The 18815-nt window shown below is 42.5% G+C and overlaps 1 protein-coding gene across 1 annotated transcript in view; it reads right to left on the bottom strand.

Annotated features, from left to right (window-relative positions):
* The window catches only part of FKBP1B (FKBP prolyl isomerase 1B), a 39138-nt gene that overhangs the window by 1621 nt on the left and 18702 nt on the right, over positions 1-18815 (bottom strand). Inside the window, exon 3 of the mRNA XM_015859563.3 lies at positions 1237-1349. Coding sequence (XP_015715049.1) covers positions 1237-1349 — 113 coding nt within the window. The remainder of the gene's footprint in view (positions 1-1236; positions 1350-18815) is intronic.

Here is an 18815-nt window from a genome sequence, read left to right as displayed (position 1 = left end):
GGGTATTATTGCAAAACAAATAGCAAAGGGTGCCACCTAAATGTTAGAGCAGAAGGTGGATATTTATCAGACTCCAGGGTTCCTCAGATGGACCTGTTCCCTTCTCTGCTTGGAGAGAAGCTTGTGTTGCTTTCTCCTGGAGCTGGAAACCACGTTCTTTTCCTTTCCTCTCCAAGCAAGCCTGGCTGCATCATTCATCACTGGATTGTTTCTCATTTTGCATCCTTTCCTTCTCTGTATTTAAGTGTAAGAATTTGCTCCTGTCAATAACATTGAAGCCATTTCCTCCTATTCTGAGCTTCAGAAGTCAGAAACGGAGTAACTTGCACCTGAGCACCTTGACTGCACTCCTCACACTGTGGGTCCTCACAAGCACTGCAGACGAAACGACATAGAGGTGGCATGGAGTTGTTCTGTGTGGCTCTTTCAGGGTTTTACTGTGCTGGCACTCAAGCTGTAATTAACGGAGGGCAGTTTCCTTTTTCATGTCTTAGGGCTGCTTGCTGAATGTTAAGTTTTGTAGCTGAGAGTATGAAGTCATAAAAGTTTAACAGTGCAGTACGGTGCCCTACTCAGTAAAGGTCAAAATCTGCAGCACAGTCGTAGATGTTGTCAAAAACGACAGCCTGGCTTTTTATTGAGTAGCTGAATAGAGGCCACTTCATAAAATACCACCACCTGGATCGTTTTAGAGGTCGCTGTGGTTTATGTGCAGTAGTTAGCCCTGGAAGAAGCAAGACTTATATGCACAGTGACACCTGGCAAGAGGATCTTGCCTCTCCTTTCTCAATGGTAAAGACTTGTGAGCAAGAGGTGTCTTAGTCAGCTAGTGGAGGACTACAGCAAATACTGCCCTTGAACGGGCCATGTTTTCACAGAACAGAACCACAGAATTATCCAGGTTGGAGAAGACCTTCAAGAACATCAATTCCAACCACCAACCTCACCTACTGAGCCCCATCACTGAATCATGTCTCTCAGTGCCATGTCCACATCTCTTCAATTGGGATAAGGACACCACCACTGCAGTGGGCGGCCTGTTCCAATTCTTGACCTTCTTTCTCATAAATACACTTCCCCCATTATCCAATCTAAACTTTCCCTAGAGAACTTAAGACCATTAAGAAAACCACTTAGGATTCGACACTGTGATTTCCACTTGCTCTCGTCAACATTGCACTGGACACTAAGCCCTAGTACATCATTCACCCAGTTGGAAATACAATGTCTTTGTACCTGTGTAACACCTTCTTCAAATCCTTTAATGACTTCTTGCCTGCCAATCTTGAACCTGAAAGGCTTGTTTCTGTCTCTGGAGGAATCAAACTTCTTTCCATTCTGTAGCATTCCTGCCAAAAGAAGAGACACAGTTTCAATCTGAGCTACATCTAAACTTAAGTGCTGGGGGTATGGGAGAAAGAAGTGAAAGATTAATGTCTTGGTCACAAGTATATGTCCATTTTCACTTTAAAACGGTGAAAGGGAACAGAGAGAAAACATCAGCGCAGGGAGAGGGCTGATGTGCAGGACCATCATCACCACAAGTTATTATCCAGAGGTCATGAAACCAACTCTCTGCCATTAGGAGTCGTTAGAAATGGTATTTCCTTCCCTTGTCATCCAGTCACAAGACAGCCACAGGAACACCTTACATTTTGATGAACACAAAACACTGTTTCAACTTACCTATGTGTACACAGGTTCTACAGCAAATGGATAAGCTTTCACAGAGCTCTGTATCCTGAGGTATTCTCATTATTGTTTCAAGCAAGGGATTTTTATAACAACTTGAACCTTAAGGGTAACTGATAATTGCTTTTTCCAAACGTTACATTTTGAATATTGCAAGGCTGAGCAGATATTTCCATGTGAGAATAAATACCTTCTTTGTAATGTTGTAATGCCAGAGTTTTCTGGATACGTACCATGACTCTACTGTACAAGGTGCTGTAAAAAGAAATGCCTGTGAATAAGCTAATATTTGAGATGGTTTCCAGTTGCAAATAATTTTATAAAGCACAGCTTTGACAGAAAATGCTGAGAAATACCACCCTTACGATTCAATATGAAACATACAGTCTTTCTGGTTCCTTCTAATTAAAGCTGTTACATTAATAGACCAGCATGATACAGTTTTTTTTTACAGTTTTTTTCCTAGTGAAAATCATTCATTATTGTTCAAACAACTAAAAAAAGGAACACGTGTCTTATTTAAAGAATGTAAATATAAAGAGATGTGCCAGAATAAAAACCAAAGACCTGAAGGGTAGGATCCATCTTCCCTATCTTTCTTCTGCTAAGATGTATCTTGCTGCTTCTGAGCTAATTACTCTGCTTCCCTCTATAACTAAGTCAGAAGAAAAAGTACTTTGGGGGGGCAATTCATCCAACCAAATCTTGGGATCTACAATAGGACATAAGGAATTGTATCCTAGCCATGCCTATGGCATGAGGCCATCCAGTTACAAACAAACACAAGCTCATTTGTATGGTGGAAAAACAGCATGCGTATGGAGAAGGGCAGGCAGGAAGAAGCAGCTCAAGGAGAACTCTAGGGCATGTCATATAATCCTTTCTGAACTATTTGATCTCACATTTAATAGCAGTCCTTTCTTACAGCAATTTTAAATGCACCTGAAAATCTTGTGTTTCTATGAAATGGAAGGAGACTATTAGAGAATTTCAATATTTAACAGTTTAAATATTAAATCTTAGTGCTGTCATTACATTCTGCAAGTTCAAAGTAGTATGCAAACATTAACTGTTCTCCCCAGCAGCCCAAGGAGGTAGAAAAAGATATTGTAAAATAGCCTTACTATGGAAGTTCAGCTCAGATGCAAAGTTCCACAAAACTCTGGTATGTTTTTAGTCTCTTTTGAAACTATATCCTACTAAAATACTTAGCTTAAAGGTCTGATGCATTACTGTATACCACACATTAAACTGAACCAGAATACACTCTTTGGAGAGCTTCCTAGTCTAATGCATAGCATAATAAACCTGACTTGTTTCCCCATCAAAAGCCTATCAAAGAAGGCTTTAGAGGGAAAGAAGTTTGTTTACAGCAACATCCAGTGGTCAGCAATGGATAAAAGTTCATCAAGCAATGAATCAAAAAATGCAACCTCCCCTGCCACCTCCCCACCTCTTTGCAAATCGGGATTCAGGCAGTCAGGTGTATCTGTATTCATTGAATACAAGAGGGTCAATTTTTATATGACAGCCCTTTAAACGTACATCGAGATTAGAAATGAGTCAGACTCTCCACATGTCCTGGAGGAGTTCTGATCTGAATTTAGATCTGAACTTTGAAGCCTATCTTTTTTATCTCTCTATTCCTGAAAGTTAAGAACTGGCTCTTTGGTCTCCTGGGTGCTAAAACAGCACTTTGTTTTGTTTTCTCTCTTGTAAATATATATCAATTGACTCTCTTTCTATGAAAAAATTGATTCGGTTAATATTCCTCAACAAAGATGGATGCCCATCTTCAGCCTGGAAGCACCTGTATTTTTCTAGCTAACAACAGGGAGGTAAAGAAAACCACACTCAGGAATGAACAACAGCATGGTTTTGTGAAGTCAAAACTCCCTTGGCAATCAACAAGAGGCTGCATTGAGCAAGGACGCCAAGAAGCTTATATGCTTGTTATAGTTACCTCACTTTTGATTCTGAAAGGTAACATCTACTCTACAAGAATAATTAATTGTACAAACTCATCTGTCAGAATTTCATCTGGATTTGGAAGCTACTTAGGCACCTGATTTATACCTATAGTTCCAACAAAGCCATGCCCAAAGCTACGCGCAGACTGTTATCTACAAATTAGACAGATGGAGGGAACAGAAAGCCCTCCATGATACCATGTCAAATCTAGAGCCTAAAGCTAGTTAACAGAGGTGTAACTGAGGCACAATTAATTCTATTGCTTATATCAGCCATCTCAGAGACAGAAGCTGTGTCTCGGCTGGCCACTTGGGCTACTTCTACAGTCAGTGGAGAAAGAGTGGTATAGAATTATAGAATGGCCTGAGTTGAAGGAGCACAATGATCACCCAGTTTCAACCCCCTGCTGTGTGCAGGGTCTCCAACCACCAGACCAGGTTGCCCAGAGCCACATCCAGCCTTGCTATCACCAAGACATGTTGCTATCACCTAGAAATGTATCTTACGACTGCAATGACCTCCTGGAATTGCAGGATATTCTCGTGTAGCTTTAAAAAAAGTTAAGAAGTTGACAACATGAATTTTAAGGAATTAACTCATGAGGGCCCAAGGGAGGAGGCATTAACTTACACATCCTTCTACACAAAGCAGACCAAATTGCATCCCAGGCTTCCACAGCTCCAGTGTTTGCTGAGTTTTCTTTAAAGTGTTGTCATGTTCTGGGAATCTGAGATTGTAATCCAGGACAAATCCCTTGGTTTTACTATGCATCTACAATGGGATTCACTTACCTGACAACAGTATTAAGGGGATGACCTGAACAAGTGACTTCCAAAAAACAGATGTAATGAATTCCCTTACTCTTCTGCAATTACCAATACAGAAAGTAAGCTTGATGCATGTACTTGAAGACAGTAATCTTCTGTATATTTGTTGGTATCAGAAGGAAGGACAGATATTTAGAAGGTGTTTCTAGGATGCTGTCCTGTTTCCTTTTATGTAGACCAGGGGTTCTTCAGGACAGGGACTATATTCTGATGCCTCTTAATGCGATCACCTCTCCAATTATGCCTTGTGATAAATCTGTGCTACTATAAACATACCCTTTAGTTGGTTTACAGAGACTTAAACAAGTGGGACTGTTGGAAGCAGCGTTTCCTCTAGTTAGTATTGCTGTGGGCTAAGAATTTATAATCTCAAGTTTATTTCTTTTTGCCTAAAATATATTGTTTCTAATGTCAAAACATGTCAATAAGCTGTCAGGACGATTCCACACAGGCTGGAAATTCTGATTTTTCCCATTTATAGTCTGTGAACATCATTGAAACAAACTTTTAGTCTGAAAGATGTTATTTACTGGGATGTTTCTAGAAACTGCACGGAAACCACATCAACATATACAGTGTTATACACATACGGCCTTCTCAGCATATAGAGGTGGATGCAGTTCAGCAAAGTGGAGTTCAGCACAAACATATAATAGCAGAAAAAACACATCCATAAAGGCACGAATCACACCCCTGGTTGGATTACACCAGCAGAACTCTGCTGATTTTACTGATGTTTTTCACATTTCCATGTTATAATAGATCAGTTTTCTTTACTATTCTGTTCTGACACACTGCAGTAAAGCAGAACAGCTCCACTGTGTTCAGTGGTTTTCCCCCTACCTTGTGGTTGCAGCTCATGTCTAATGCACTTGGAAAACTTGCAGTTTTCTATCAGTTTCTCTCTGTCTTTGTGCCTTAGTGTTAAAGGAAGAGTACTGGGCAATGCTTATCTGGGTCAAAACAGTTGGTGCCTTGTTCCCATCCACAGGGACATGCCTGGAGGAGCTAACATGCCTCTGGCTCCTCAGATCATTCCATCAGAATTCACAGTGCAAGCCGGGTATCTCACACCTCCTGCATCTCCAATTGTTGTTTTGTTATTACCCCAACACACAGTACTCTATTTTACACCTTTCTGCCATAATAACAGCTTCCAGTAACCTGTAGTTTTCCCTTGGCTCTGTGCCTCCTTCCAAACAACCACACAGCCCATTCCTTTCTGATCTCCTTGATCTGACTCACAGACTCACCTTTCCCAAACAAATCTGTCTCATCAGTTTTACTGATTAAAAAACTTATCATCAGAAATGATTATTCTTGTAATGGAAGTAAAAGAGTGTTGAATGTAAGCTGAAGAAAGCTTCTGCTTCTTACAGGATGTCTGCATAGCGAGACATCTTACCGTGTCGTGTACAGGACCTTGGCACTGATTTAAGGAGGGGAGTGTGTCTTTCCAGGGGAGCAGTTCAACATCGGTGGTTTAACATCACTGTGGATACAAACTCAGTTTTTCCCCCTAAACTTTTCCTATCCTTAACCCAAAAAATGGTCTTCTGAGGAAAAAGGATTTGCTTAGACTGTATTTTTCTGACAGTTTACAGCCACTTAAGAGAGAAAAGATCTTTCTAAGGGAATTTTCAGTCTACAGGGATAATAACTGGAGAGACCTGGGTATGCAGCACTGCAGCACATCAGCTCTTCTCTTTTCTTCCATTTAGAAAGCAACAGCAATGGTCTGAGCGTGCCATTTGTTGCCATGACAAACCATCATCGACTCAAAGTATAGAAATGGGAAATGGTGGTGGTGGTCACTTTGCGGTTCCAGTTGCCGCAGAGTACTTTGGAACGGGTGATCTTTTCAGCACAGGATGCCTTACTGCTGCATTTTCTTCATGTATTATATACTCATATATCTTTAATGTGGAGTAAGAGCAATGTTATCCATTATTTATTACACAGCTGACACCATGCAATGAAGACACAACAGACAACTGCTCAATAATGCATTACCGTGAACTATATGTCAGCGCTGCGTGCAACTACAAGACAGTATGACTGAGCCTTGCACTTAGCTTGACTTCACAGCCAAGCAAAGTTGCATGCAATTGTCTATCTCACTCTACTGAAAGGCATCATTCTGTCCTAGTGGCTTTATGGATTTGCATACTTTTAAAAGAGAAAAGTAGGCTTACCCTCAAGGCAGCTATAAGGTTCAATAAGCATATTCTATGTGAATTGTAAGGAGACCAAAACAATTCCTCTGGTACCCCATTGCTTTAACACAGACGTTTCACTTTAGGCTCTGATTCTGTTACCGTTATAGAACTGAGCTGTAAAATATACGTGCTCTGCAGCAGAAGGAAAATTTCATTTGAATAGGCATAGCAGAATCAGGCCAGTCTGGCTACACTAATGACTGAGACAGCAGATGTCTAAAGTAGTGTTTTGGAAAGAACACGTCACTACAGAAATCCTTGGCCCCTCCTGCATCTCTGCCCCTCAGCACCACATCCTGCAACACAGGAAGGACAGGGACTGTTCCTGGCCAGGCTACGTCTTTCTGCCACTGCCTTCTGGCACCGGCCAAGATGCACAAAGAGCAAATCAAGAGCATGACTGGAATGTGAAGATATTTTTCCACCCAAACACATAAAGTACAACTTGGTAAAAAAAATATGTTATGGCAAGTCTAGTGTATTAGGACAGTAAAATTAATAAAGTGGAATCATAGAATCACAGAGGTTGGAAAAGACCTCCAAGATCATCTATTCCAACCATCCACCTACCACCAACATTGCCCACTAAACCATGTCCCTTAGTACCATATCTACATGTTCCCTGAACACCGCCAAGGACAGTGACTCTACCACCTCCCTGGGCAGCGTGTTCTGACCACTCTTTTGGAGAAGAAATGTCTCCTAATATCCAACCTGAATCTCCCCTGGTACATCTTGAGGCCGTTCCCTCTTGTCCTATCTATGTCCTATCTTAGACATTGACTGGGAAAGCTCTGAACACAGTTCTGAGATCACATGAGGGAAAGATTTTGGGTCAAGTGTTTCCTGAAGGAAGCAGGGAATAAATGACCACTTTCCATATGGGGTTAATTCCTCCCTTAGGACCACTTTGCCAACCACTCCAGCACAGACCACTAACAACACTCCATCAGCAGTGGTCTTCATGTCCCACTGTTTCCAGACTGGACATTCTTTGATTTTAAACTATCTAGATTTCCAGCATGTGCCTGTATTTCACGCTGAATAAAATCAGCTCTGAAATCCTAATTTTTCAGTGCAATGCTGATAAACACAAAGAACACACTGATTTTTGGGTGGCCCTGTGTGGAGCCAGGAGTTGGACCTTTGGTCCATGTGGGTGCCTTCCAACTTTGGATATCCTGTGATTCTGGGTTTCCTTGGCTACAGGTAGTAACATATCTACCCATCTCTGGTAGGGCATGGCATTAAGAGTCTGTACACACCTTGAAACAGCAAATTTGAACATGAAGAAGTATATTTATAAACACTGTTTATTGAAATGGTTGCTGACTATGCCATGTAAGAAGGAATGGTCAATACGCCACGATTACATTTACTCTAAATAAGTCAGAGGCAGACAGCGCGGTTCTACCCCCATCTCGTGTGTCCACAAAACATACATGACGCCAAAGTCAAATGGTTTTTTTGGCATTGAGACTTTTTGATCCAGACTGGCCAGACATTTCTGTAATGCGTCTCATTTTCGAGGTGTGGCGTGACATTCCTGGCTGGCATTATGTAATGACCTTTCCCTTCACAAGTGTTCGGAGAACTCCTGAGGAATCGTCTCCTCCCGACTGTGATTCCACGTGGGAAAATGAGACATGACTTCACTGGCACCAATTTGATAACAGGGCTCAGTGGGGCTCACCACACCAGGGGCATTCTGCAGGGTGGTCAGGTGAAACACATTGCGGTTTCACTCAGCAAACAGAAACCCCGGTCAAGAGTGGGTAAGGACAGCTATCTACGTGCTGCTTGCTCTCTACTGGTGTACACAGATCATGGATTTAGGTAGCTAAAGGCAGCTGCTGTGGATTCCACCCAAAATGATTTAATCACAGTCAAAATAAGTGAGAAAATGCAGTCTGAATCACAGAATTATCAATCACAGAATTATCCACGTTGGAAAAGACCTAGAAGATCATCCAGTCCAACTGAACCCAAGCTGATTTTGCTTTGTACACCAAACTCCTTCCCATGGATTCTGATGCCCACACTCCATTAGATTCAGTGACTGCAGATCTACCTGAAGCCTCCTACTGTATAGTAACACATGCAGTAAACACACTGTATAAATATTAGGAGACAGAAGTCAGTTCTAGCCTGTAAGTGAACACAGGAAAGGATTTATTAACAAGTTATGTATTCGGTAACCCTCATTATGTTGTCAGAGTGCAGCCTACAATTAAGATCAGATAAAAACAGCATTTTGGCAAACAGCCTTTATCATTTGCTGCAGCACTCCAGTGAAGAACATCTTATTCAGACACTGTTATTTTTCTAGGCTTTCTTGTCGAAAGGTTTATGAGCAACACTCATCAAAGGAACAGAGCTGTCCATAGAAGTATAGTTTGCTCTTCTCACTAATATGTACCTTCTTTCACAAAAAAATAGTATTTTTATAGTACTGTTTTCAGTGTCAACAGCTTTGTGGGCTCCAAGGCAGACCACAGCAGGGTCACAAATTGGCCCTGGTTGTAAACTCTGAGAGTGCTCTGCAAAAACATTAGCCATGAAATTCTTCTTTTGTCACGTTTGTTTCCTGATTTTGCCCATCCTTTCCATTGCTGCTGATCACCAGTGGTGTTAAGTTGGGACAGTTGTCCCGATGTTAATGAAAGTACAAAAATATATCTCGCAGGTTAAGACCTGGATCACATTAATTTAAAGGTAATTTGAATGATGCACTTGGAACTGCTCTCCAGAGCAGAATCCTGTGTGAAAACAGAGTGGTGTTGATTTGTGATCAGCACAAAAAGCTCTAAGTCAAAAAAATAGGTTCAACCACTGGGCAGCTACGTAAGTATAACTTAGATTGATTTTACTCCCTGTGAAATGATGGCTGCGGTTTCCCAAAGGTCAGACAGTCGCTGGCATATCCAAGAATAATATTATTAATTAATATACTTTGCCTTAGGAATCCTGAAAGGCTTCATTCAGTAAGCCTTTAAAATATCTTCATAGCTGCAGTGGAAAGGAGCTATTAACAGCACGGTTTGTTATTATAAATAGGTCTTTTCCATCTCTAAGTTTTGATCCCTACAATCTTACAAACAAACCATGGAAAAAGTGACAGCTGCTGTCTTGACAGATGGGTCTCAGGCATTGCTCTGCTGGACATTAGACAGTCGTCTCTATGAAGAACAATAGGAATTTCCAAGTGCCTGTATCTATTTTCATCTACTTGACAAGCCACTCAAGTCTTGGACTAGTGAAGGGAAGAAGTGAGGAGAACACAAAATAAATGTCTCTGGGGAAACATCTCAAGGAATAAGGTGAGAATCAGACAAGTATCGCCTATTTGTGAGCCCCCCTGTAGAGTTAACAGACATGACAGACAAATAACTAGAAGGTTATTATAGACGCAGTGGAGACAAACACACACTTGTAGGTGAGGTACAGAAAGCCTGTGCACTGAGTGCTTGCAGTCAACCAGTAGGGCAAGATGAGTACAAGGGAGATTCTCAACTTTCTGCTCTTCATAGCATTTAGCATCATCATCTGCTTTGGAGGTGGAGTTTTGAATCCAATTTTACCGACAAAACTGAGAAGGGTTCATTGTTTTTGAAGGGTAGTTGGTAGAAAGCATATTTCTGCCCACCTTTTCCACCTCGAGCACTTGCCTAAAGCACCACATGTTCAACTCCACCTCAGGTCTGGATATAAAATCATGTTCTTCACCTTCTCCGATGGTATTTTCATCATCAGACAATCAATCACCCAACAGAGTCACTCTCTACACCTTCACTTGAACCCATATGGTGGAAGAGCACAGAGTATGATGAAGCCAAGAGAAGAGTAAGGAAATAATAAGTAAGGAGGTATGTGGGAAAGGCAAAGACCTGGATCCTTGTTGCCAGGACTTGTTAGATCGACTGTAGCAACCTTGTATAGAGTTTGCCCTTACTTTGTTTACCTAATGTTCTTGACTTCAGTAGGAGTGCGACAATGGACTGCATAGGCTATAGCACTTTTCCAAGAAGCATTTTCATGCTTAGGAATGCTGCAAACAAAAGACACTGTAAATTAAACCAGGTTGGACGCCAGGAATAAAAATAGTAGACAGTCCATAGACACAAATAACAAAAGCAAACACTGGCGAGAATGCCTCAACAGCGCAAGAGTGGAAAGCAAGACATACAAGTCGCGAGACTACCTAACTGTGAACCGTTACATAAACAAATATATTATCACGCCAGCAATGCTTTCAGACACTACGGTGAAACATGCAATATCTTCATCTGTAAAAGCAAAAACAGAGCTGCTAAATATATAGCATAACTCACAGCAATTGTTACAGACCAAACAGCTTTCTGTCACAAGCCAGGCCATCTTTCATCATCCTAGTAAATAGAACTGAAAAAATAGCATCCTATGTGAGTAACTTAGGATATGAAGTACGTAAATATCTGTTCCTAGCGATCCAATAGCCAAAATACACACATCATAACCACAGTCTTTTTCTGCAGTAAAATAAGGGGTTGTCTTGTTCAATTTTATGCAAAACACTAAAGAAAATACAGTTCAGGCTTAAATGGAATGAAAAAGTTAAATACTATGCTTTCAAAAATGAAAGAAGTGCCTTCTGATTATCTGAAATGTTTCCTTCCACTGAGAGTACGCTGCTTTGTTTTCAGATTACTCTTAGGAACTATTTAAATTCAACTCCTATGAGGCCTGGGGAGTTCTTGAACAACATCTCCTTTCCAGTTATTTAACATGACATACTGCTTAAGCCACATCCAATCTACAAGATACCAGAACCCATAAGGAGAAAAAAAAGAAAGAGAGGGAGGGAGGAAGGAAGGAATAAGGGAGGAAGGGAGGCAGGAAGGGAGGCAGGAAGGGAGGCAGGAAGGAAGGAAGGAAGGAAGGAAGGAAGGAAGGAAGGAAGGAAGGAAGGAAGGAAGGAAGGAAGGAAGGAAGGAAGGAAGGAAGGAAGGAGGGAAGGAAGGGAGGGAGGGAGGGAGGGAGGGAGGGAGGAGTCGGAGACTCAATGATCCTCATGGGTCCCTTCCAACTTGGGATATTCTATGACTATTCTATGACAGCAAAGCTCCATTACTTTGCGCTACTTTTCCCATTTTCCTGCTTTGCAGAGCAAAGAAAAAGGTTTGTGGGAGTTAATCTATCTTAGTTTTGTGTATCATTTCAGTGCTTAAAGACAAGTCTGCAGATTTACTGGCTGCCTGTGAAGGTAGTTGGGAGTCATCCAGCTCGCAGGAGCAATGATCACCCAGACTGCCCAGTCTTTGGAAGTCATTCATCAGAACTCTTAAGTATTTTGTGTTAGCAAAGAGTTGCCAGGAAAGAAAGGAAATAAATCGGATAAAACCAATGAACTTAAGTAATCTGACTTTCAAACAATTATAAAACTACTGCTGGTTTGACCCCAAACTGACACAGGTACAAATCCGTCTCCTGGAAAAACAAGTTTGTTCGTAGGACTGTTATTTTTTTTTTTTTTTTTCAAGAAAGAAGGTAAGAGAATATAAATTTCTTGGTATATGTAATCCATGTTCTTTTAACACAGCTGAACATCTATGGGCTTCTGCCTGCTCACCTGTCCAAAGATCCAAGGACACAGCTGGGCACTCTTAATCCATAACTATCTTTTAACAGGAACGAACCACATGAAAGCATGCTCTGTATCCTGTGGGCTCAGGCATTATCCTAGAGACATGGCGCACCATATACTCTTATAAGTGTCCCACCCAGCACAAGAAACAGCACTGGGTAGTAAAACCACCATTTTCACCCAATGCTGCTTCTGGAATCACCGCATTGCTTTCACCTTAATAACCTGCCCAGAACACAGTACACCGATGAGAACCATGCGTATTTCTACATTGTCTGCACACTGCCATTACAAGTCAAAGCATCATTTGCTTTGCATATGCAGTGCATGCCCCAGGGTTTAACTTCTCCCAGTAGAACTCTACTTGTCCCTGCAGAACTCTACTTTTTCACTCATTTCTCATGGCCTTCTTAGAGAGGTGGTCACGTGTTTCCGAGACCAATCTGCTTGGTATTTAGGAGCCAATTCTTCAGGCAAAATCTACATCTAAATTTCTGCACAGCTTGCAAATGAATCAGCAAACCCCCCAGAGAGTTGTACTTAGCACAGCGGTGGCTTCCTGAATGTAAACAGCCTCTTCTGCAAAAACCTGAACTCTTGACTCTGTAGATTATCACACCAGACTCCTGCACAGCACATCTGAAATTCATCGGGGCTTTCTTGGGGGTTTAAAAGAAAGTAGTGACAAGTGCCTTATAAACCAGCTTTGTTTGAACTGCAACACTGCATTTGGAAAGGAAGAAATGCACATATTGCTGCAGTGCAGCATAAAGGTGAACCGTGACTATCTATCCCCAATAAGCACATGAGCAATATCAATTCTTCAGAAGTGCTGCATGTGCAGAGCCATACAGCTGTATCTTCTCACATTAGCTTGAGCTCTGTGTCAGGTTCTTTATCAAATAATCTAACAGTGGCTGCAGATTAAGCCCTAGCATTAAAAATCAACAGAAAGCTCTTGCTTCTGATGCTGCAAGGATGATGGCTGCTCCAAATGCCGTGCTACAAACGCTGCACAGGCTAAAAGCAGGACACCAGGCTGTCACAACACAGACTGCAGGTCCAGGCTGTCTGCCTGAATGGATTTGTCTTGGCCTCTATGTCAAGTCTGAATTTCAGAGATGTGCTATGGATGTTCAAATTGAACAGCAAACATCCTCTGGGTGAGCTCCAAGAGTGCTGACTCTGTTTTTACTCTGAGGCAAACAGCTTTGTTCCAGTGGCCAGCAGAACACCATACCTGACCTATAATGTGTTCAGCGATCCATAGAACCCCATTAGATATGATCTTTGCAGTGCTACCAGACTAAGGGCGATGGACAACATCTCAGTTTGGCTGCTTCCACAAATCAGCATCACCTGCAATTTACGGTGATAAGATTTTCTAATCATTGCCCATTCAGAGCAACTTCAACATCCCTCTTGCTCTGCTAAAGTGTTAAAGAATGCAAAGCAGGATTGTTACCTTTTTATCTGCTTCAGAACCCTCCATGGAGATTAGGAAGTGTTGCTCTGAGCTCTTCCAGTTCTACGTCACCTTGCTATCTGGACACAAAAGGGCAGATTTTAAACCAGGGTAAATCAGCTGAACCCTGGGAAGGTCAAAAGAGCACTGCAATCTGCCCCAGCCTGGGAGGAATTCTGAGCGAGCCATTCCAGAGATAGGAGTTTCCAGATACAGGTATTTTCCCACCACACAAGTTCCTACAACCATTTTCTACTCTTCTAAACAGAATTTCCTCAGCTTTCCGGATTTTGTATCTAAATTTCTTGCTGGGTTTCTTCATCTGTCCTTGCATCAAGTGCCTTCTGAAGGGAAAGAAAAAGATTTAACCTCTCTTGGTATCGTTGCATAAACACTTTTGAAGCAGAAGAGTTCAGCACAGAGATCTGTGGTTTGTGAAGGAAGAAAAACAAGTCTCTTTCAGCATCTGTCACTGTGAAAGCAGCACATCTGGTGCTGGATGGTCACATCAGACAGGAGCTGCAAGGAGGAAAGAAGGCTTTGTACAGAACTCCTCACCACAGCCATTAGGTGAGTGTGCTGGCTGAGCGCAGAATAAAGTGAATGCCTCCAGATCTTAAGGACTCTGTTGGCTTATTTTATTTTATTTTATAGATTCATAGTCTCACTAAGGTTGGAAAAGACCTCTACAATCATTTAGTCCTACTATTCACCCATCCCCACCATTCCCACTAACTCATGTCCCTTTGATTCACTCAAACTGAAAGCAAACTGCAGCTACGTTGAATTTGGCTGGTTTTGCTGCATTGCCATGCCCTTGCTAAAAATAGGCACATCAAACCAGAGCTCCCTACTCAAGTTTGACCCTGTATTAATAGAAATATATATGACCCTGAGATGCTCCCACGTCAATGTGAGTAAGAGTGATCTCCTGACTCATTCAAATTGCTCCTCTCATTTTGGGGAGCGTGCAAATAACAGTGGGATCAATGTCATGACAGGGGCAGTGAGAGATACTTGTATCAACACCTTCCTTTTTGGAGATGTGGTGCGCCTGCTGCAGATAGTTACAGAAAGATAAGAAATTCCAACCCTGGCTTGCATAGAGAGACAGCCATCCTTCCCTGGGAGTGGGGAAAGTGCCAAGGAACAAATTGGATGGTGTGAACAAAAGGAAGAAAAACCCTTCCGTCCCTCTGTTGACTTGTGCTGGCACATACTATGAAATGAGGACGGCTTGGGGGAGTGCCAGCCCACCCTCAGGAAATGCCAGCCTATCTTCAAGAGAGTCATTGACTACTGGAAAAAAGAATGAGCAGGGGCAGCAAGAGGCAGAGGGTTTAACTTGCACCGGCCCAAAGCCAAATATGCAAGCAAAGACTGAAGAGAACTTTCTTCTGATGCGTCTGTGCCAACAATAGATGTGTGGACAGCACAAATATTTACAGACCTGGAGTGGCTGGAGACTGAAGGGGGAGAACAGCCCGTGCCTGAAGTGCTTCTAATAATGATTACGGCGGCGGCTTTACAGCTCTGGGTGCTCCTTGCAGACGGGCTGGGATGACTCAACGGTGCTGCTGCCGGCACAAGATGTCTTTTCACACACACTGTACTGGGCAGCCCTCCCTCTCCCCAGCGGTGTATTAATAGCAGCGGTTCATACTGTACGCACTCCAGTGTAACCATCTCCCTCTGTAGCTTGCAAAGGTGAGGCTGCCAGTGGGCTAAAATGCTTTCAAAATAAACAAGACGATCTTGGAGACCTTGTGGAAGGGGTTGATTCTTGCAATCCATGCCTTGAATGCTCTCTTTCTCTCTGAGCATCTCTCTAAGGCCACCTCCGCTCCCCTCAGCACTCAAACGTGTCCTAACATCAAAAAGAAATGAGATATAAGGGGCTGACTTGGCCCTTTACCTTGCATAGCTTTGAAATAGGCAGTAAATATAATAGATGCATGTCTCTGACTGCATCCTTTCTTTCTTCTTTGCTGTTCACCTCCCTCAGCTGTCTGGGAATAACAGTTTGTCTTAATCTGTTTGTGCAGAGTTAAGCACAATGGAGCTCTTGAATGACGCTATGATACCAATATAATCAAATTCTCTTTTCTCTGTTCCCGGAAATGATGATGCTATCAGAAAAAAAAAGTGGGAATGTCTACAGTATGGGGGTATATCTGAGGGCAGAACTTGCCCTTCATAGCACTCGCCATGAAATCAAAGAAAGGATCTTTAAAATTGTTGTTATTTGTGATAGCAGCTACAAACAGCTGCCTCATTCCTTACTTTCTGAGCACTGATAAGCAGTTAAATTCACTCAAAAGATCCATCCTGATGTCCCTGCCCTAATATGTATGTCCAAAGCCCATGAACTGCCTCCAGTTGATGGCAGCAGCAGGACAGCATAAAGGACCTTGAAAAGAATGGTCACAAGCTGTACCTTGGAGCAGGGGTTTAATTGCATTATTTTTAACCATTTCAAAAGCAGCTTGGGCTCTTCTTCCTACATACCCATTTCTATACCCGTTTCTCCTAAAAAAATAAAATCAACAGCATAACTGACAAAAACCTCCCAACCTGCAGCAATGCTCAGCCTTCAGAAGGCATGGAAATACTCTTACTACATTGGCCCAAGGAAATCCATAACGCAAACACAACCCAGAGCCCTCACAGACAAAGCAACACTTGCCTGGTGCAGCTCTGAGGTTACACTGCAGAGCACCAGCGGGGTGTTCCTTGCCACTGCTCTACAGTGCACACTAAATTCTTTGCTTTCTCTCTCCTTGGCACCTATGTGTAACAAGTTCGACTGGAATGTCCTGACCATCTGCAGAAGTTAAATCATGCCCTGGACATTCTTGTCATCAAGCTCTCCCTATGTCTAACGTAAGAGCAAATAAAAGAAACTATAATTTGCCCTGTGAGACCAGTAGCAAACTCTACAGCTGGCTCTAGAGCCAAGTGGAGATTTGTAAATGCTCTGATACGCAGCCTGGATTCTGCTGCACCAACACAGGCGGTGCGGTCAGGAAGCTGCTCTCAAGCTGTGTGCATGCACGGCACCGCTACTGCCAAGCCACATGTCACCTCGCTCAGCCTCATTCTAAAGCTTTTCATTCGTTTCCTTGTGCTCAGAGCTGTATTTCTGCTCCCCGGTCAAAAGTCTTGAAGCAAGAGCTGACCTGTCTGATCCCAGCTGGGGTCTGAGCCAACATGGATTATCACCAGTGGAGAGCTACGGAATTGTAGCTGGGGCGTATAGAGGTCATGGATGTTTCCTCAGCTGAAATGGCTTGCTCTCTCTCTCTCTCCTTCACAGCAGTGTATCTTCGACCTGACTTTCCAGCTTAGAGAGCTGTCTGCTCTCTGAAACCATGGGTATTTTCACATCACACTCCAGGGTCACCCAAAGGCTGCCCTCTGGATCAGGCTTACTCTATATTCAGATGGCGAAGCAACCCCCGGCACAACCCGAGGGACTCTATGTCTGAATCTGTCTGGCACTTTAATATTCTGCCAGGCAACTCAGTGCACCTGACCCCGCTGTCTGCAGACTGCCTGCAGGGCAAAGCTGTGATCAGCAGCGATGGCTCATGCAGCCGTCCTGCTCCCAGCCCCTCCTGGGCTCCTCTGCTGAAAGGTGGAAATGGCCCCGGGTGTTGCTCAGGAGCTGCAATGTGTTTGTCTTGTCTCCTGCTCTGTAGATCTCTGGAGCTGGAGGCTGAACGTGCCGTGTCTCCTAAGCCTGTGAAACGCACGCATAGGCATAATAAGGGCCAGTCAAAATCTTTATTAGATAAACTAATAAGTACTTCAAGTTGCAAGCCAAATGGGAGCAATGTTCATTTAATGTAGCCAGAAATGCTATATACTCCCATCTCCATGACTCATAGCACTGAATGCCCAGTAAAAGCTGAGAAACACTGCAATAGAGCATCATGTGACCTTCTCTTCAACACAAATGTATACAGAATGCCACATGTATCAACTAGATTAAAAACCTGCCCTCTACTAGGATAGGAGAACTCAACACCTGGTCTCACACACACTTCCTATCATACAAAAACCCTGGTTGAGTATAGAAGTTCCTCTCGATAGCTCTGCAATAATGGTCTGGTGGTTGGCAACCCTGAACATAGCAGGGGGTTGGAACTGGATGGTCACTGTAGTCCGTTTCAGCCCAGGCCATTCTATGACTCTATGAATAATCACATGACATATATTAAGATGCTCATGCCAGAAAACGCAACACTAATGACAAACAGCATCATTTTTTTGCATGTAAGCACAGCATAACATGCAGCTATTTGAAGATACTTAGATGTCTAAAGACACAGTGGCCACACTGCAGGAATTTCAAATGCACCTGAGCATTTATTTTCTTTGATTTCAACTAAATTACTCTTAAGGCAGTTCAGCTCCGAGCATTTTCTTCAGCTTTCGACTACATAAATACCACAACCTCCTACACTTCATTAAGAAAGGTCAGCAACTTGAGCTGCAATAGTGTGTGGAAACCCCCACAACATTTATCACTTAAAACCCAGTTCTTAAAAATGAGGAAACGGACAGGCAGGAACATTGCAAATCCTATCATGTCTACATACACATAATCTGATTGTCTCAAATGAAGAACACAGTGCATCACAAGAGGCAGCTGTAATCCTGAGCCAATATTTAAAGTACTATTCTTTTCAATGCCAGGGTATAGATGTTTAAAAACATATTGGTAAGTGGAAACCATCAGTTAATGTGTGTATTAGTAAGACATTTGTCATTATTTATGCTTACCTTTTGAAAGAGTATTCATAAATACTGATTCTGAGTCAGCTTTGACCTAGCAATGCCCATCGAACAGATGGAGGTCCTCCTTAGCTGAACTTGCTCACAAGGCACATCAGTTATTGTAAATCTGAATTTATTTCTGCCCTTGTCAGCCTCCTAGCTCACTATCTCACTATTCACTGACAAAAGAAATGATGAATCATGAACACTGGGGTACAAACAACCACAGACACTAA

This window comes from Coturnix japonica, chromosome 3 (genome assembly GCF_054131305.1).
Source record: "Coturnix japonica strain WE chromosome 3, WE-NBRP24, whole genome shotgun sequence".
NCBI classification, from domain to species: domain Eukaryota; kingdom Metazoa; phylum Chordata; class Aves; order Galliformes; family Phasianidae; genus Coturnix; species Coturnix japonica.
Note: the sequence above shows the minus strand (reverse complement) of the source record. Positions and strands in the feature narration are given on the sequence as shown.